General features: G+C 36.0%; 3 protein-coding genes across 3 annotated transcripts; 1 reads left to right on the top strand and 2 right to left on the bottom strand.

The window, feature by feature from the left end:
* Window positions 1-3: 3 nt before the first annotated feature.
* On the bottom strand, window positions 4-10,041 carry LOC106110847 (serine/threonine-protein kinase mTOR). Its single transcript, XM_013292786.1, has 10 exons — window positions 9,636-10,041; window positions 8,692-9,489; window positions 5,869-8,447; window positions 5,622-5,794; window positions 5,212-5,497; window positions 3,248-5,131; window positions 2,800-3,015; window positions 2,290-2,655; window positions 1,618-1,932; window positions 4-1,535 (listed from the first exon to the last, which is right to left on the bottom strand). The coding sequence occupies exons 1-10, from the start codon at window positions 9,853-9,855 to the stop codon at window positions 1,098-1,100; spliced, it is 7,275 nt and encodes a 2,424-aa protein (XP_013148240.1). The 5' UTR covers window positions 9,856-10,041; the 3' UTR covers window positions 4-1,097.
* Window positions 10,042-10,541: 500 nt separating this feature from the next.
* Window positions 10,542-17,979, top strand: LOC106110894 (actin-related protein 2/3 complex subunit 2). Its single transcript, XM_013292844.1, has 8 exons — window positions 10,542-10,751; window positions 11,307-11,400; window positions 12,067-12,166; window positions 13,320-13,506; window positions 13,879-14,014; window positions 14,336-14,420; window positions 15,128-15,335; window positions 16,106-17,979. The coding sequence occupies exons 1-8, from the start codon at window positions 10,678-10,680 to the stop codon at window positions 16,131-16,133; spliced, it is 912 nt and encodes a 303-aa protein (XP_013148298.1). The 5' UTR covers window positions 10,542-10,677; the 3' UTR covers window positions 16,134-17,979.
* Window positions 17,980-18,230: 251 nt separating this feature from the next.
* LOC106110806 (transmembrane inner ear expressed protein) lies at window positions 18,231-20,121 on the bottom strand. The gene is made up of 4 exons (XM_013292713.1): window positions 19,729-20,121; window positions 19,085-19,237; window positions 18,735-18,821; window positions 18,231-18,437 (listed from the first exon to the last, which is right to left on the bottom strand). Exons 1-4 carry the CDS (start codon window positions 19,850-19,852, stop codon window positions 18,274-18,276), a joined length of 528 nt encoding a protein of 175 aa, XP_013148167.1. The 5' UTR covers window positions 19,853-20,121; the 3' UTR covers window positions 18,231-18,273.
* Between the last annotated feature and the right edge of the window lie 11 nt (window positions 20,122-20,132).

Genomic DNA, 20,132 nt, shown 5'->3' with positions numbered 1-20,132 from the left:
AAATTGCATTCCATTTTTTTTTTATTAAAGACAAAAAATTGCGTTAAACCAAAATAGGTACAGCTTACCTATAAATGCTAAACTTAAATCATTTATCACGAGTAAATCAATCACAAAATTTCCAACACAAAAACGTGTTATTTGACGGATGGTGTCCACTACTTATTTCCGAAAAACGTTGTTTTTAAACTTTTTAAAGAGAATGACCGGGACAACAATACTTTATTTTGTTTTAGCGGGTTAAATCACGGCAAATGGATTCGGTATTAAGCTTGCCCTTGCCGTTCACGTTACCAATTCCAACCCAATAAAATTATTATTTTTAATTAAATTAAAATAATTACCAAAGCAAAATATTCATAGCCAGCTTTATTTTTTTACAATTATAACAACCGTAATATTTTAACATCAAGAGTATTTAAATTACGAATCATAGACTAACCAAGAACAAAAAAATCCTGGCATGGGAGGGCTTTATTTTTTTTTAATATGGAACACAATAGGTTACACAAAACATAGTAGTCGTTAAGAAACATCTTATATGAATGTTTCGAGAGTGCGGAGACATAACATACAAAAGATTCTACTTTAGTGAAAAACATTTTAAAATAATCAATTAAAATAAAATGATTTTTATGTTATCATATCAATTATGTCTAGTTTACATTCCAAATTACCTATCCTTATATTATATAATAATCAGAGAATACATACATAAGCAGTAGTTATACAATATATACTTACGAACAAACACACCAATTCATAATTTCTTTGGCAGTGTGTAAATTACAGATTTATAAATGCAAAATATTAATATAATGCATTAAGAGTTTATAAACATTTAGTGTTATTTTCAATTTTTAAATTCCCTTATATAATATAGGTATATAATTTACACAATCTGGGGAAATCTCTCATAAAGTGAGGGAGATTACCTTGCACAATTTTAGGACGAAAATAAAATGTAACAGGTTAATGTCAATATTAATTTAAAAGTAACTGGTGAAATTAATTTCAAAGCTATTGAAAAACAAAAGGCAATTAAAAAAAATATTTAAATAACATGTCATATATGGGAGTAAAATGAACTGACAAAGTTACCAGAAAGGACACCATCCGACATAACATTGGCAAAGATTTTCATTACTTGTCGCTTGTTGTATTAACAATTCAACTTGTTTCTGTACTGAAATGCAAGATAGATCATCTATATGTGTAAAATCACGACCTGTTAATTTGTCTCTAACTCGATTTACTATTACTAAGGCTCGTTTATTGAGATTGGTCTCCGCTGGCTGATCTAGAGTATCATTTACTCCAATTTGAGGTCTTGTTTTAAATGTTATAGGTGATGTGGGTACTTCGGATGGGTCTCCGTCACCTCGGGAGCGTCTCGCTGCATCTATCAGCCTCCAGTTGAGGAGTGGATCGTATACAAAAGCCTCAAGTACCGCCATCACACTGTCTTTATGTCTATGTAAAACTTCCATCACTGATTCACAAGTTCTACGATACGTACCTTCGATACCGGTTACCTTAAAAAAGACAAATTAGAAATTAAGAAAGGCAGATTTAAAAAACCAGGTAATTTAAGTAGGAAATTAAAAAGTACCCTACCTCCATAGCATTGATAAGCATCCTGGTTAATCTGAATGGTATCTTCTCCGGGAACTTTTCCCTGGTGACTGCAACTTCGAAGCAGTCTCCGAAATCAATGTGCAAGAACTTTCCTGTTACCCTGTCGAGCATGATGTTGGAGGGATGCCTGTCTCCGAGGCCGAGGATGTAGCCCACCATGCTCATGACGGCCAGCGACCGCGTGTAGTTGGTGCGTCTCTCGAACCACACTTCAGATGATGGACTCTTAAGCCAGAGTAACTTAGCTAGATCATCTCCGGCTGTATGCTCTAGCGCATGTTCGAATACTTCAACCTGAGAAAAACAAATATTCCAATTTTTCTATTCATCTATACTAATATTATAAACAGGAAAGATTTGTATTTTTGTATTTTGAATGTATTGATATAACTCAAAAACTACTGGGCTGATTTGAAAAATTCTTTCACAGTTAGAAAGGTAATTTATCTGTGAGTAACATAGGCCATAAATTTTAATTACACGCAGGCGAAGTGGCGAGCAACATATGTCTATAAAATCGAGTCGCGTACACAATTGTCATATTGCTCAATGATTAAATGAGTATTGAAACCATCGCCATTTTACAATAGCAAAATACATATACAATTAATGAAATACAATTTTAAAAGCAGAAATATAAAATAAAATTACCTTTTGCATTAGCATTAATTTCTCTAAATCGGAAGCCATTCGTTGCATTATCCTATGCTCGATATTCAGTAGAATTTTTCTCTTATCCCTGTAATCTCTGATTAAAGAGTGTAATGTGTCGCAGTGAGGCACCCAGCCGATGAGACCGGAGTTAGTGGATAATGGTATAACTGCATATCTTTGTATGGCCAAATCTCTTCTAAACGTATCAGGGTCTGCCTGAAGTAGCGTATTAACTAGACCAAAGAGTTGCATCACACGTTCATCCTGACGTAAATCCTCATGGCCTTTCAATAAGAACATGTAATCTTTGCCGTTCGAGCCACGGATGCAGAGACGTCGAGGTCTTTGCTTTGATGTTATTACCTAAAAATTGTGATATTGTAAATTAAGAATGTCAGAATTGAACGACTTAGAATTTTAGTTTAACCTGTCACTAATAAACCGATAGGTAATGATAAAGGGAAACATAAGCAACCCAGCTTAAGCTAAGTATGATTCAGTACAGACCTGCAAGCTGCTCTGTATATGTGCGATACGTATGAGGTCCGAGTCGGGCACGTAGGAGCCGGGCACGGCCAGCTCCAGCTCGCGGCAGCCCAGCAGGCGCGGGCTCACGTACTGCAGCTCCAGCGTCGTCAGCTGCGGCAGCTGCCGGCTGATGCGCCGGAACACGTGGTAGTACAGGTCCCACGCCTGGTTCAGGTCGCGCACCTGACCTGACTCCTACAAAACCACCCATTATGACGTAAACAAGAAAGTATTCAGATTGCACGAATAGCTACAAAGGTAGAGGAATAATGAAGTACGGATGGATTGTGTAAAAGAGATAGAGATGTGTGGAAGTGCACATACTGTACCGACCTTCCTTAAGGACAAGGGTAGGTTGATGGAGATGATTATGTCTTCTGTAGTTACTTTAAACGTGGCCTTAGTAAGGCTTTAAGATAGTAAATACCTTGTATCGATTACACCACTCTTGTGCCTCATTCAGATCTCTTCCGTAAGCCTGAGTAAAGGACGCCTCTTTGGATGTGTTAGGTCCTCTTTCAAGCATCGCATGCAATGGTTCCAAAGTCTTAAACATCGCCTTGACGTCGTGTTCACTGAAATATAATCTAGAAGCTTCTTCCAGCGCCTCGTGCCACTGTTCGTGCCAGAGTATCGCTACTCTGATTAGCTCTTCGGAAATCATGGCCGCCTGGTTGACTAAATTGCTTGAATGAGTACACATTGATTTTAAAACTTGATTGGCGGCGTTCTTTCTTGCTACAAATGATGATTTAGAAGCAACAGTGAGTGGATAAACTAGAGCTTGCGGATGCGATTTACCGATGTCGATTAACAGCGAATGTATTAATTTCCCAACTAAAGCTCTGGGGGTATCGATGCGTGCTATCAGCTGCGGAATCACTTGAAGCCAAACATTTATTTCGATAGTTCTGATCCCTTCAACCAAAGCCTCGTGAACGGCAGGATGGTGACCATAGTCAAACCACAGAGTCAACAATCGTAGAGTATCTTGCAATGAACTGCCGTGCGATAGATTGATTGATTTAAAGAAACCCTCGACTGCTGGAACCGTATGCTGTTGGATAAACTCCGGAGTTGTCTTTTTAGTTTCAGAATTGTCGTTATTAGTTTCTTGATGTTTGTAAAACAACACGGTTTCGAAATTCATGTAAGCCCAGGCGTGCCACGCTTTATACCAATCCGAGGATAGGTTGGTCGCCGCCGCGTAATTGCGGAGTATTTCTGGGATAGAGAGCTCGTTTATACCCAAGATAGATTCACACCAAGATCCAAGTTTTAGATGGCAACGAGCTAAAAGCCTGCAATGTTCGGCGTCGCCGGTTTCTACCGTCTCCACGTAGCGTTGTAACTGATCGTAGGCTAACTGTTTATCTCCTGCTACCCATAAGTGTTTTGCATACGCCAGTGTTAACCTCGGCTCGTGAGTCGGCAACGGTAAGTCTCGGTTCTCACTTGGATCTATGCCCAACAACATAACCAATGTCCTATGAGCTTGCCTTGGAGCCCCGCTCTTTCGACAAAGAGATGCAAATTTGAGCCACGTCGCCATATCTTCTTGAGGCGTCAATACCAAGCTACGTACTTGCAAAATCTTACGCCAATCTTCAACTAATCTTTGGCCACCTTGAAGCCTCGTCCACCATGCTTGCCTTATAGATTCCCTTCTTTCCGACACAAGCTTATAAGTGATGACTTCCTCTAATTCGGCAAGAAGTTGAGCACTTACTAATGCACCATAGGCGCGCTGGTAACTCTCCCCGGCTACGGCTGTTAGTTCGGAATCTAACAATGATCTAGCTTGGTCGATATACATTTTCGATAAATTGTAATCGCCTTTGTGAATATTTAGTACTGCTCTGTAGAAAGCACCGTCTTGAGTGTTTTCTGGGAGGAAGCTGACGTAATTTGCCATTGACTCCCATTCGCTCATACCCCAAGATGCGGCAGCGGCTAATTTGGCCGCTTGGAACTTTTCATCATCGCACATATTTGGCCATTGTTTGGAGACGGTTGTGTATAACTTAACCCATTCGCCGAGGGCTTCGAAACATCTTAATTCTCCCAAACACGCTTCCATATTCTCAGGGTCAGCGGTCAATGAATCATCATACAAATTGAGTGCTTTCTCCCAGTTATGTAACTTCTCATACCAGCGTATTTGGACCTGTAGGTCCGCGTCGCCGGCCTCGCGCTGCGCCATCACTCTCTCCAATAAGCCTTCGGCTGCCTCTTTCTGTTGCAGTTTATTATTTATATGTATAAGGGCTTCTACTACTTGAGATGTAGCACCACTTCGGAATTCTTCTTCCTAAAAAATGATTGCATAGTAAACATTTTTGATGTAAAATATAAATAAACAACTTACATTTTACATTTTACCGCACGTACCTTATAATGAAGAGCTTTCGCATACGCCCTACATCGCATAGCACGTTCTCCGAGTGTACTGGTAGTTATGGGTAGGGCTCCGCCCTCACAGTGCTCCATGAACTCGGCCAGGTTTAGAACGGTATGTGCTAGTTCTGGAGCATCGGGCGCTGTTAGGGCTTGCTCCAGCGCACTGGACAGGTCAGCCCGCGCTGGTGCCTCTAACTCGGTCCAACACGATACGAATGCCGCGTTGAACAGATCCCGAAGTAGTTGGGAGTAGTTATGTGCTAACGCTAGACATGCTCTGTAACAAATTTATTATATATTATATCCTTTAGTAACCATGAGTTACAATTATGGAGAATCGCAGGATATAAAAATAAAGAAAATGACAAACAAAATAAAACGTTATTATAGCAAATACATACCTAAGAGCGGGACTATGAGATTCAGTCAGGAGGCCTATGCTGAACCGACGCAGCCACTCCAGCCAGTCGTCTTTGGACACGCGGCTGCTCACAGTCCACGCTACCTTCAAGTTGTGTGCGTTCACAAACAACTTTCGTATCGACTGTGACGTATCCGCAAACACTATGCGAGCCTGTCAAATTTATTATTTTTTCAATACCATTACAAAAATCAATACTTACGCACGATAATGTCTTGGATTCTTACCTCTTGATTATTATTTCTTGGTTTCCTTCGAGTACTTTGCAAGCCATCATCAACTCCTAATGTCGTAGTAGATTGAATCTTAGATAACAATAGCTCATAGTTTTGATGTTGAATTTTATGCTTTACTATAACTTTCTGCACTAAAGGTATAAAGTCCGTGTATTTTCTACCGAGCTGGATAATCAATGCACACAACGTATCCATTGCAGTCGTGCGTAGTGCAGGACAAGTATCCAAGCTTCTAACAAGAGGATGGATTATTCTGGAAACTAGTTCACTATAATTCAAGGAGTCTGATAGATAATCGACTGTCTCCATAGCTACTTTCGCCACAGGAATAGGACAGTCAGTGGTATCAAACAACTTAACTATCGACGGTATAATCAAATGCATATAATCGTCGAGATTGTCCTCAAACTTTTGCAGCGCGTAGAGAAGTTTTTCTGTCACGAATCTGTCTTTACTGGTATCGTGTGCGAGAACACGTAATATATGCGGCATAAGTTGTGGCAAATAAACTTTGAATTCTGAACCAAGCGCAACAGCGATGTGTTCTACTAATAATATAAGGGTAGGCTGCAAGGCGCTATTCGGTGACCAGAATTCTTTGATCAAGTCGAAGATTTTATCCAAATAATTACGAATGTGTTGCTTTACGATCGCGATCAATTTAGCGAGCTGCGTGAATAAGAATTCTCGGAAATTATTACTATCTGTAGACCGGGCTACGTACAAAAGACTGGGAGTGACTCGAGATATGTATGGAACACATTTAATGCCCAACGATTGGAATATGAAAGTGACAGCTTGTACTACACTCGTGTGATGCTGTTGCAGTGTCGGATCGCGAAGAATTCGCATAAGTGTTGATATGACTATAGCAGGATAATACTCGTCTAAGAGTGTTGACGACATATTAACCAACATTTCGCTCGTAGTCATATCGAAATTATTTTCTTCAGCTTTACTATCTGCGACCGGGACAAGACTGGAATCTGGCTGCCCATCGATTAAACCTCGGGTCAATTTATGTTTGTAAGGATCTAGGGCTCCCAATAAACCCAAAACACGTATAGTTTCTCTTCGATCTTTTGGCTGTTGTTCCGTTTTAAGGAAATTTAAAAGGACATCCATAAGGTTGGGATACTCTGTGTAAGGTGTGACTACGTAGCCTGTTGCACTAATCAATTGACCGAATGCCCACAGAGCTACACTTCTCTTATCAGTCGCACTAGCATCTGAAAGAAGTTCCAAGAGAATGCTTAATAACTCTGGCAGACATTTCTTAAGGCCACTGCTATCGCCGTGAACATCAGCTAAGTCTCCTATTGCCTTTAAAACGCTTATTACAACGCCTGGATTCGAGTCAGACTCCTTAAGCTTTGGTACTAAAACATTAAGAATTGTCTCCATATACGGCTTAACGAGTTTCGGGGCGTGCAATATTAAATTGTCTAGCATTCTAGCCGCCTGCTCCTTGTTTCTACTCATTCCAGAATGTTCCAATTCAGTCAAGAATTGTATCAAAGTCTTTCGAAGACCTGGCATTATGTACGCCGGGTTGACGGTACTTAATCGTCCTATCGTACAAATAGCTAGCTCACGTATTTCCAAATGTTCGTCGTTCATCGCTATAAATAGGAAGCTAAGATTTTCTATTTGTGCTAAATGTGTGTTGAATATTTCGGTCAATGATTCTAAAACCCAATAGCGCACTTCGTACTCCGGATCTGTGACGGACACGACTAACATTTTGCCCACGACTTCCGCAGTCAGCATGGTGAGGGTTCTGGAAGGATTATTCTTTGTTCTAACAGTGGCATCAGCCAGCAATTTAGCAGCAGTTTTGACTGCTTCCAATCTAATTTCTTGTTGGTCACTTTGTAAGAAATGATCGGCGCATCGCCTTACAAACGTAAGCAGACTATGTTGGCCTTCAAATTGGAATGTACCTAAAGTTCGTAAAGCCAATACTATAATTGCCGTATCGTGGGGCTCTATAACTAGACTCATACTACTCTGTTGTTCCATACTCCTAGGAACACCGGGATGGAGGAATGGTTTGTTCCTCAAAACCAATGACAGCATATTAAGCAGTCCTTCTGATATTTCTTCTCTAAGTGATGGTAGGTTTTCACTTAATTCTTTAAGGCAAATTGTCAGCGACGGACTAAGACCTGTAGCAAACATTGCATCCAGAAGTTCCTTAATATCACTGATCACCAAATCCTTTACCGCACTTCCCAGCAATGTAATACATGCAAAAATGGATGGATCGATCCATATTCGTTTTTTCGTCTGGGAATCTCTTATTGGTAATGCTTGCTTTATGAAGTCCATTATTGTGCGTATATAATTTTTAATATCACCTTCAATGGCTGCAGCCATTAGCCCTAGTGTAGTAAATGCCATATTTTTATCTTTCTCTCTACTTCTAAGTGATGTCAGCAGATAATGCATAGTAGAGTTCAGGTATTTCTTAAGGAAAACTTCTTTGTTAAATGCAGCTAGCCTTGGTATTAGTATTAGTAGAATTTGGGGAACTCCTTGAGTTTTAAACAGCCTCTGGTTCATGACATCTAGAACAAAAAAAATTTAATTTACTTTGAATTAGGAGATTATTGCTTAGGAGATGATTAGGAGATTATAGGTTAAATGAAAAATAAAAAAAAATGGAATTTTTACATGGTAAAACTTTAAAAACCTATGAATTTTTTGATTTCTTTGGGTATATAACAGTTAAACTTTAAAACAACATTACATGTTTTTTTATTTGTTAAATAAATGTGTAACAATTTTATACAAATTCCATTCTCACCTTACCTTGACAAATTCTATCATACTCTTCATTTAATAGTTTTTTACAAACTTCAGACTCATATATTGGTACAGGATACTGAACATTCTCTGTCTTAAAACCATCACAAAGGTACCCTCTCTTCACTGAAGGACTATGTAACTTTGAACTTATAAATATAATATCATCAGACACAGTTATATCTCTCTGTGTATCTAAGCTTTGCATTAAATCTGTGTATTTTTTTTCCCATTCTGCATTTGAACATCTTAAGAGTTCATTCAGGATAAGAAGACCTCCATGCACTTTATCCTCTTTAGTAATACCTTTTTCTTTAAAAGGAATGTCTTCAAAAGACACCATAGCCTCTTCATAGCACTGCAAATACCATTGTGGCTTTGCAGTAGACTGCTTTGCAGTTTCCCTTTGAGCAGTGACAACAAGACCGGCTCTAAGAGCCTTTGCTGCAGCCTCTCTTATCTGTTGCTTTGGATCCTTTAGTGCAACCAATATATGATCAAAGAAACCGGAAACTTGTTGATAAAAGTATGTTGGCATAGCAATAGCTAGTTCTTTAAGCAGTAAAACTGCAGAATGTCGTCTACCCTCATTTCTTTCTTCTGATAACCACTCAAAGGCTCTTTTCACTTCAAATTCAACATATTCAGCTCGTTTCACACCAGATACAGTTGCCAATCGTCCAACAGTTTTTGCAGCTAATTCCATTACACCAACATCGGAGGAAGGAAGCAAATTTCTCAAATAGTTTGCAAACCTTGTAATTCGAGTTTTGGTTGTATCACAGTCGCCACCGATGAGGCAAACTAAAAAAAAATATTTTTATTCATATTATTTAATTTTTCTAAGACAATATATTCATCTGTTGGTTAGTTCAGAGTATTAACTTCGAAGAACAAAATGCGACGTGTGTCAATAAATACCTTAAATATGTTTATAACTATGTACAAACCGATAGCCAGCACTCCTCCTTTCTTTTCGTGAACATCATTGCTCGAGACCATTTCAAATATCTGATGGTTAAATTCGTCGAGGAATTGGGTAAGTTCCTCTTGTGGTACTTCACGTAATTCTGTTTTTGCATAGTGGTAAAGCTCCCGAGCCGTTTTAGTTTGTATATCGACATTGCGGGACTTTAAACCCGCTACAAATTGTGTAACTTGATTTGACATGATAAGAAATTCGCTTCTAAACTAACTCTCAACATTTAAAATAAGCAGTTGGCTTTCCATATTAGTTAAATATAGTTTCAATAATACTAAATACTCGAATAATAAGCCAATATTTTTAATAAAGCTTTAGATTTACATCCAACTTGACACAAGGCAACGCAATAATCTCACGTTTTTCTTGTGCTTGTTTGTGATTTTATTATCTGTCAATTGAAGAAAAAAATAATTTGACAATCTGTTTGACATCATTTGACAAAGTTTGACAGATTTAAGAGACAAAAAGCCTTACACCAATGGTTGCCATTGCTTATAACTTTTTGTTTTCTTGTTTAGTCTGCAATTTTAATTTTTCGTTAAAAAGAAAAAAAATGGTTTTCATTTAGATCGTTTATAAAACATGAAATAAAGTTACAAGTCTAAAGAATACTATATTTCCTTATAATTGAACTGTGGACTGATGCTTCTCCTCATACAAATTAAGTTGTGACCGGCAAGTGACCAGTGTTTCGCATATATTTCTTGAAAATTTATTTTTATGTGTGTAGCCCATTGTTTTGCTATTGTTTATCTTGTAATACGCGTTATGTGAGAGATCTATTTGATACATTTTGAACTTTTCGATTCTTGTATTTAAAATTTTATGTGTCTATGGTTACATGGCCGATTTTTCATTAATTTGAAGCTTCCTTTTCTTTCTCTATTCTGTCGTATAGATACCTGTGTACGGGCGGTCATCGTTAAAGATATCCGTATAAATTATTAAATGAAGGTGCTATAAGTGTTATTTTTATGAAAAGGCTGTAGGTTATATATTGTTAAATAATGATCTTGCTGGAGATCAATAATAGAATTATAGAAGAGACTCTAACAGTTAAATATAAAAATGCACTGGCGCGGTGAGTACGTTACGCTTAGAAAGTTTACCTGTTTTTATAATCGTTACGTGTTTAGTGTTCGTACTCATCATAACGTTACCATATCAAATGAAATACAGTGGTCAGTTCTTCGAAATTCGGTGTCATATTGTAATGTACTTATAACCCCTTTTTATGAGTGTCTTGATCTTGACAAGTGTCAAATACCATTTCTCCAGGGTGGGCCCACGTTGGCCGCTTATTGAGAAATTTTGTTCAATTAGATACATTTTCGGCATATAAAATAAGTATTATCCTTAACACAATGTCTAAGTATGACGTGATACAGTCCATATCGGCATGGATGAGTCATATAGGTTGTTTGTACGTACTCGCGGGGAGTGCGGAAACGTCCCATAAAGTGTTTTCGGATTCCAATGGGTGTAAACAATGTACATTAAATTTGATATGTGACACTGATATACCGAAACAACAATGAGGGGATGCAGATAAATTGTTTTGTAATGTCAGGATATGAGTAATCATTTAAATGGGTGTTGTTTTTGTTTATTTATTTATCAGTTAACTTTTTTTTAGCTTAAAACCTGAATCAATTGATGTGACTGTTGCGGACTTCGATGGAGTGCTCTTTCATATATCTAATGTTAATGGAGATAAAACCAAAGTTAGGGTAAGCAACTCTGATTTATTATACATTAAATTAAATTAATTTATGAACAGATATTAATGTAACATTAGATGTTACTGATCTTGTAATAAAAGGGAAACATGTAGCTCAAGCATATATTTTGGTTTGCAAGACACTTAAGAAAAATTACAAAATATCTATATGTTATGGAAATGGTATTGATGAAATCTATAATAATTTTAAATGTATATATGTAAGGGAAAAAAGTTAAATTAATTGCCCCACTCTATGAATCAAAAAGTTGTTTATGGTCTGTTTTCCTTTAAGGTAGACTGGTTATTAAATTTTGTAATCACTAAAACCTAAATTGTAGTATTTTAAAATTAATCACTGCTAATATAATACCAAAATTAGTTTTGTATGGTCATGATACTTTATAACATTTATATCATAATTTAAAATTTATGTGATTGATTTTATAAAGGGTGATGAAGTTTTGCCTTATTTATTTTTTCATAAATTATTATTGAAATTACTTTTATTTGTGGTACAAGGATCCATTGTAACATTACTCAATACATAATATTACCAATTCTCACAGCTCTTTGAAGAGTTTTGTTTGGAAACATGTTATTAAAACCAAATGTTTGTTAAATATTATAGAACATAAAATATATAAACTAAAGTTATGTATTCATTATGTTTCAGGTTAGTATATCATTAAAGTTTTACAAGCAGTTAGAAGAACATGGTGCAGATGAACTGCTCAAAAGAGTATATGGACCTCTCCTCACTGAAACGGAATCAGGTAACAATTTTTCATATATTTTAATATTAAAACTGTAACTTTTATGGTTGAATATCGAAATGATATTAAACATGTAGCAACATCTTTTATGATAAGGCTACAATTAAAACTCCAAATTTCATTAATATCTTGACATCTGTGAGATTGTGATCAGCATTTACGAAGTTTTTACAATGTTAAATTAAAAAGAATTTTGAAGTAATCAATTTGTGTTAATTGGATTATATGAAGTGCATAATGAACTGTCCATGTTATGCTTCATGAATTGTTCTAACCTACTTGTTACTTATCATTAACACACATACTTAAAAATAAATATTACACATTTCATATTGGCTAATAATGGTAAAGGAATTACTTAAAATTAGAAGTAAAGCCTTTTTTATCCTGTAAATGTATATGCAGAAAGACTGGATAGTTAAAAAATGGAATAAAAATATATTGAATGATTTTTTTTTAATACTGTTCAATATATTATAAAAATATAGGGCATATTGTTTTAAAAAGTTTTTGCTATAGTATCAAAATTATATCTGTTATGTGATAAGATAAATTGGTAATCTATTGCCATAAAATTTGATACAAGAGTTCAGTTTAATGTATTTGTTTGTTTCATTACCCATTCTACTCAAAATGGTGTGTTGTACAAATCACAACATTGAGTTGCATCTCACAGATGTTTGTGACAGATCAATTAATGTTTTGAGAAAGAAATAAGCACTTCCTTCCAAAACACTGTCTCTGAGAGACAGATTATAAACTTATTACAAAACATTTTGGAAACACCACACAACTTATGACATATTTGAAATGTGAACTATGCATTTACTCTTTGTTAAGAATGTATATTTTTTAATTGGGCATAATGTTTGATTTTTATTAAAATGCTAACTGTCGTCTGCGTCGCTGTTCGCGCAGAATAAACAACTTATTTGGTAGCCTATGTATTTTTCCCTACTATGTTCTTATCAAATATCATCCAGATCTTTGTAGATGCTCTGGAGTTTAGATGGATGTTTTTTTGAGTGTACAGCCTAAACGGCTGAGCATCTCAATAAAATTTGATATAGATGTAGAACATGGTTTAGAAGAATACGGAAGCTTCTAAAATGTATAATATTTGTATGAATAATGAATATTGTTTGTCACACAGGCTACAATGTGTCAGTGTTGCTGGATATGGAGAACATCCCTGAGGACTGGGAGGAGATTGTGAAGAGAGTTGGTCTGCTCAAGAGGAACTGCTTCGCGTCCGTGTTCGAGCGCTACTTCCGCTTGCAGGAGGACGGGGACGTCAGTCACAAGCGGGCCGTTATCAACTATCGCCAGGATGAAACATTGTAATTTTACTTTTTTATCATTGCTTTGTCAACTTTTATTTTTATCTTTTTTGTTGTATGGTGTTCAAGTTCAATGGAATTTTTAGGTTTTGCACCGTTGATATTCATACTAATATTATAAAAGAGAGAGGTTTGTATTTTTTGATGTATTATATCAATACATCAAAAAATACAAACCTCCCTCTTTTTTGAATTATATAACTCAAAAACTACGGGTCCGATTTTGATAATTCTTTCATTATTAGAAAGCTAGTTACTGCTGAGTAACTTAGGCTATATTTTTAAGTTTCACGTGTTGAAGTTGCGAGCAACAGTTGGTGTATGTGTAAATTTCTTTCAATGTTATGAATTTACTTAATTGCTATATTCCAGATATGTGGAGGCTCAAGAGGACCGTGTGACTGTGGTGTTCTCCACCGTGTTCCGCCACGAGGACGACATGGTCATCGGGAAGGTGTTCATGCAGGAGCTGAAGGAAGGCAGAAGAGCGTCACACACTGCGCCACAGGTACTTCAAACTAATATAATAAACACGAAAGTTGCGGAAACCGTAGCCCCCTACTAAAATTACTACTACTAAATACAAAAGTGTAGATGGATGGATATTTATTAAAATATGGCACTAAAGCGGCTTAATGGATATCTATGTAATTAAACAAAGGTTTATTATGTTTTTTTATAATTCTGTCTAGACGAAGCCGCGGGCAATATAAAAGCTTACATATGCTTTTTAACTCTTCTACAATTTATTTACTGTAGAAGAAATCTACATTACTGTTATATCTGTTTTCCTTGGCTATGGTTATGCTGATATTTTCGTTTATTTCAGGTTCTATTTTCACACAAGGAGCCGCCACTAGAACTTCTTGATACCGACGCCAAAGTTGGGGAAAATATAAGTTATGTTACATTTGGTGAGTACTTTATGTAACTTATGCATGCTGCTTTGTTTGTATTGACTTAATATCCAATTACATTCCAATACTAATAAGTAAAAACGACTTTTTTATTGTATTATTTTAACTTATTCCACTGACACCAGCATTAGTCAGAGTGCAAAGTTCTATTAACTGTTGCTATGTTTAATGTAGAAACTGTGTATTTGGATTAAAGTAAATTATGACTAATAGTTTGTAGTTATTTTTCTGGATTTTAAATGACCACTACATATAAAGGCATTAAATGTTATAGAGCTGTGACTTTTTTTTAGGAAGGAGGAAAATAGCCTTTTAACTGATTGAACCTAAACACACTGTGTTAAATAAATGGATAGGTCTTTGCCTAGAAACGACAGTTATTGCTTCGTTCCGATTTAACTTGCCAGTTGATGTTAATGACAGTTATTTATATCTCTATTATTAATGACAATTTCCATCACTATCAGTACAATATGTCAGTACCAAGGTGGTGAACATTAATTGGCTTAAAATACCACATCTTATAGCTTGTCCATTTATAGAGGTCAGTGACGTAATGTTCAATAGTTAACTCTTAAATCGCCGAAGATTATTGTAGCAAAAAACAATGATATGGAAAAAACGAGTTCAGTAGATTATTTAAAATTAATTGTTGGTCAACACTGGACCCTATCGAATTAACTCATTAAGTTGTTTGTGTGTAGTTCTGTTCCCGCGGCACACGTGCGCCGGCGCGCGCGACAACACCATCGACCTGCTGCACATGTTCCGCGACTACCTGCACTACCACATCAAGTGCAGCAAGGTGTACGTGCACTCGCGCATGCGCGCCAAGGCCGGCGACCTGCTCAAGGTGCTCAACCGCGCGCGCCCGCAGCCCGCCTCGCGCCCCAACGAACGCAAGACCATCACGTACGTATACTATACTAAACAGATATACACAATAGTCTGTTGTTTGTGACCTCTTCGGCGTGGAATTAAAAAAAAACAAATGGAGTAGCCTATGTTACGCACTGACAACGTGGCTTTTTAATGATGCTTTCACCATTTCCGATTTCAATAATTTAAGAATTAGCCCAGTAGTTTTTGAGTTATTTCAATACATACAAAAAAAAACAAATCTTTATAATATGAGTATAGACAAGCTGTCGTCCGCAATAGTCGTTAGCACAAATTCGGGCCGCCCGTTACACCGTTTGACAGCGCGGAATTTAAGAAAAAAATAACCTAAAATATTATCGTTATCAGCAACGCAAATACATCATCTTCCCGAATTCTGGAACTTTTCTTTTGATATTACAAACAGACACTCCAATTTTATTATATGTATAGATTAACAATACACTAATAACTAATGTATGGTGAATTGCTACACTAAGACTACTTACATTTCTTTTTAAAATCTTATTAAAAAGGTGTTTGTCACTGGTGAATCTGTTTTGCGATTTTAATGTATTTTTTTTAGTTATTAGTTCTCGCTGGATACGAGTGATTTCTGTTCACACCCCGCGCATTATACCTATCGACAGATTTCCCACACGACAATGAATTTCATTAGTCCTCTAAATAAAACCAATTTAACAACTATAGAAATTGCACCCTAAGCCTCACACCACTTTTTAACATTTTTCTTCTTTCAGCAGTAGAATGTTTTAGTGATATGTAATGTGTTTGTATTTCAGGGGGAGAACGTTTATTAGGCGAGATTGAGTGTTGTTCGGGCGCGGGACGCAGCGGCGCCGCGCGCCTCGCCGCACACGATACTCTACCTACTCCTGTCGACATAAGAATCAGATTCCTCTCTCAGCAGAGATATTGTTGGAGTGCCGCGCTGTCCCACCCCAGGCCGCAATGTGCGTATCTCCTACCTAACATGTAACCGTCATTATCTTGTACTTGGTGTTCATTTTTATCTATTTATTATTGAAAATTATATTCGTCACAAAGTACTTACAAATGTATTTGCCAATATTCATATTCGAAAACTGTTTGCCAAATATTGGATATGCTCAATATATTGTTAGATTATGTTGCGGACGCGGGACGGAATGTGCACACTGTATGCAGATATTTATTGTCGAGCTCTCGAGCCTAGCCTAGTGAAGTCAATAATGTTGCCGTAGTATTTGTTGATAAACAAAATTATGCTTTATTATTATTATTATTAATGAGAGTTCTATTTATAATGATGGCACAGCGTCGTTCGTGATTCGGGTTCCTAAATCTGTTGTGTACACTCTGTCATGTAAAGCCTAGAGCACCAGCGGCCGTCACGAGTGGACCTTTCTATTAGTTTATTTACGTAATTTTGTTGATGTAAGTTACGCAATACCGATCCTCATGTAGACTAAAAGTGTATTATAAAATGTAGCCTATACTGTTTCCATTTACTATGTTGTTGAGGTGCGCGAGGCGAGACAGGTTATATCATGCACAAACTTACGAATTATTCAATGGTTATGTTATACTGCACTGTACACCTCTCGTTTCATTGCTCTATGCAATAATGTGAACAATAATTATTGTAAAACGTTTATATTATGTTTCTAGGTAGGCCCCATTCAATTATTAATGTAAGCGGAAAGTGTATAAATAATTCCCAATAGATAACTTCCATAGAGAGACGGAGTGAATCATAATGGCCTTATTTAAAGAGATCAGTTTGTTGTAGCGGCTGAGAGTAGTGTCGCTAGTTTAGCCCAACGTACGCTGCGTACCTAATACTTAAACATTATATCATTCACTATGTATCTAGATTCCAATTTGCATTTATTTTAATTTCGACTATAAAGGTCTTCTCCAAAAAGTTTTGTATTGTTAAAAATTTTTTATAAGTTTAATGCTGCAAGTTTTCGGCGTACAAAAATGATGTGCTAAAAAACTCAGTGTATTTCAAAGAGCTCACTTCTACTATACGTAAATTTCACCAGATTTGAAATAAAATATTGTTGACTGGTGTTAACAGAATTGAATTATTCATCTTAAAAAAATAGTGAATTTGGCATGTAAAGTTTCTGTTTTTCTGGTGAGCTCTTTCCTTGCACTGGATTTTCTTACACAATGAGATTGCGACTAAACTAGGAAGTCATGGACTGAGAGAATATCAAGAGAAATGTTTGGAAGTTCAATGGATAAAATTCACTAAGTCATACATATTAATTAGGTGTAATTGAATCATTAAATGTCATGACACAATCGAGGAAAAGCAGTTTTATGTTTTTAATATAAAACATAACATCAAGTAGTAACAATTATTTAAAAAAATGTAGCTAACTTGAATTTTATGTAATTTTTATTTGCAAGATGTATTATAAAATGTAAGTTAAAATGTTGTTTTAAAGTGATCGCTTACTTGATCATTGTTTTTACTGACAGTTTTTAATGCGAGATTATGCGAACTGTGCAAATGTGAACGTTATTTGTGAATATGTAATTAATTATTCTTGTGATCTAAAATCCGTTTATACTGTGTTTTTTTTATTTTCTAGATTAAAGAAGACATTTTACTGCAACAAAATATTAATTATTTGACTCTTAATACAGGTACACATTACAAGCATTGTTTTTATTTGTGTAACCAATGTGAAATCCTGTTCCCAATACTAGACAGTTCCTCATACATTGTTAAACAAATTCAAAATACTTGTTACAAGTTACATGGATTTTTCCTTTGAACCTTTTCCTAAATACTAATTTTGCAAGTCCTATTTATTGATCGATTTCTTACATTTTTAGTCTTGATAAATAGATAAAGAAGAAAACCAAAGAATGTATTTTTATAAATTTAATTGATATACTTCAAATCGATTTTCTACAATACATAAATAGAGATTCTTAAGTTAATAATAATTTAAAATTCCATTTTATTTTCCGTGGTCGGTGATGTGGGTGACTTGGGCTGTCCGAGCTTCGACAGATGTGCGACTTTAGTCGCGAACTTCACGAAGTTAGCTCCAGACACCTGTGGCTCCGGCTTTTGCCCATTTTCCGGTTGGAATGACGCATCCAGAGAACCTGGAATATTAAAAATTATTGAAGACTAAAATAAATTACTTAGGTACAGTCAGCTGCATAAAACATTTGACAAGCAACAAAAACTTGTATACGTCTTCGGATTCAAAAAGATGTGTGCGCGTGTTTGTCCGTATGCATCTGGCGATAAATACACATGTATTGAAGGATGAAGATATATTTTTGAAACTGAAGGCCTGTAGATAATTTTAAAGTTTTGTAAATGTTTACATATTTATCAGTTGACTGTACCGGTTATTCTATTAGTAGGTGCTTTCATAGGAGAAATAAAATACTTACTCTGTTGCGGCGACATGATGGAGCTGGGCTGGGATCCTTGCTGATTGTCTTCCATTGAATGTGATTTCTCGTGCAGCAGTTCCAGGGCTGGCGGCCGGGGAGACAGTGTAATATTTATGTCACATGAGCTCTAACATACTATCTTATCAAAAAATAAACAACAAACATACCTGACAAGATTTCATTTCCTATGTTAAACATAACAAAATAAACAAAGAAATAACGCATTACAAATAACTTGTTATTATACTATGAGTTACGTTGCAAAAAATTCTTTACAAACATTTACAACTCTATTTCCATATAATTGAAGGAGAAATAGATTTGAATCTGTGAAAAAAATGTAATACCATCATGTAAAGACATGGCGTCCATCTTGGAATCCTGTATCGTTTCAAGTTGTTGACGAAACTTGTTGGTGATGATGCGACGTTGGTAGTCCGCCTCGATTTGCTGCTTGGTGCGCGGTATGCGGAAACGGAAGCAGCAGCACATCATCACGACTACAATATAAAATACATTATTACCTACATATTTATACTTAGGTACATGTGTTCTAAATGATTTGATTTTGACTATGCAGGGATTGCTTCGAGAAATTTTGACGACTTTTATTTGTTGTCCCAGAGTCATTATTGACTTCAGTTCCTTAGTGTAGTATCTCACTCTCGTACAGATGAATTCATTCGTTTGAAACACAAATTAAAAAGGCCTTTCCTAATGCCATTCTTGTGAAGGATCTGATGATATGGTAAGTTACAAGTTACAATATCCTTTGGAATAGTACTAATTATCACGAATTCAAAATTTACTTAATTTTTTTAATAAACAGTGTTTATAAACAATTTTAATTGGAATACACCAGAAGTTTTCTAATAATGTAATACGTCGCTTTTTTTTCGTCCGCCCGGGCATTTTGTATTGCACACAGTTTGGATGATGATTTATAACAAAAAATATCTGGTTCTATTTTTTTACTATTATTATCGCTTACCAAAAGAAGTTATTCCAATTAAACATAAAACAATAATTTGCCAGACTCGTAAGCCACCAATTACAGTTTTCTCCAGCCATTCTGGTTCACCAGAATTTTTTATAGCGTCAATAATAGGATCCATGTTTATTTAAAAGAATAATCGCTAACGAACTACACGTCCACTATCTACTTTAGTAGATGTAAAAACTAATTGTTTCAATTTCGAGGAGTGGTTTATGGCCGCGCCTACATTATCAACCCTCGGCGCACCCCTACTATTTCATTTGGAGTCGCACCTTCGCCATGCTCACTCCAATTGTATTTCCTATTGTAATTGTTTTAACGATTGAAATCTTCCTTTATCTTGTTAAAATACTTTTTTATTTTCAAACAAGTTTTAGTGGTAATATTCATAGAGCGCA

This window comes from Papilio polytes, unplaced genomic scaffold (assembly GCF_000836215.1).
Source record: "Papilio polytes unplaced genomic scaffold, Ppol_1.0 DF824191.1, whole genome shotgun sequence".
NCBI classification, from domain to species: domain Eukaryota; kingdom Metazoa; phylum Arthropoda; class Insecta; order Lepidoptera; family Papilionidae; genus Papilio; species Papilio polytes.
Note: the sequence above shows the minus strand (reverse complement) of the source record. Positions and strands in the feature narration are given on the sequence as shown.

What these genes read in the sequence shown, in the direction of transcription:
- LOC106110847 (XM_013292786.1), bottom strand. Translation starts at nt 9,855, where the DNA reads ATGTCAAATCAAGTTACACAATTTGTAGCGGGTTTAAAGTCCCGCAAT. An exon ending in CAAGAAATAATAATCAAGAG is followed by an intron (nt 5,795 to 5,868) that starts GTAAGAATCCAA and finishes TAAATTTGACAG; the next exon opens with GCTCGCATAGTGTTTGCGGA. An exon ending in AATTAATGCTAATGCAAAAG is followed by an intron (nt 1,933 to 2,289) that starts GTAATTTTATTT and finishes TGTTTTTCTCAG; the next exon opens with GTTGAAGTATTCGAACATGC.
- LOC106110894 (XM_013292844.1), top strand. Translation starts at nt 10,678, where the DNA reads ATGATCTTGCTGGAGATCAATAATAGAATTATAGAAGAGACTCTAACA. An exon ending in TATAAAAATGCACTGGCGCG is followed by an intron (nt 10,752 to 11,306) that starts GTGAGTACGTTA and finishes ACTTTTTTTTAG; the next exon opens with CTTAAAACCTGAATCAATTG. An exon ending in AACGAACGCAAGACCATCAC is followed by an intron (nt 15,336 to 16,105) that starts GTACGTATACTA and finishes TTTGTATTTCAG; the next exon opens with GGGGAGAACGTTTATTAGGC.
- LOC106110806 (XM_013292713.1), bottom strand. Translation starts at nt 19,852, where the DNA reads ATGGATCCTATTATTGACGCTATAAAAAATTCTGGTGAACCAGAATGG. An exon ending in CGCCATGTCTTTACATGATG is followed by an intron (nt 18,822 to 19,084) that starts GTATTACATTTT and finishes CCCGGCCGCCAG; the next exon opens with CCCTGGAACTGCTGCACGAG. An exon ending in CATCATGTCGCCGCAACAGA is followed by an intron (nt 18,438 to 18,734) that starts GTAAGTATTTTA and finishes TTAATATTCCAG; the next exon opens with GTTCTCTGGATGCGTCATTC.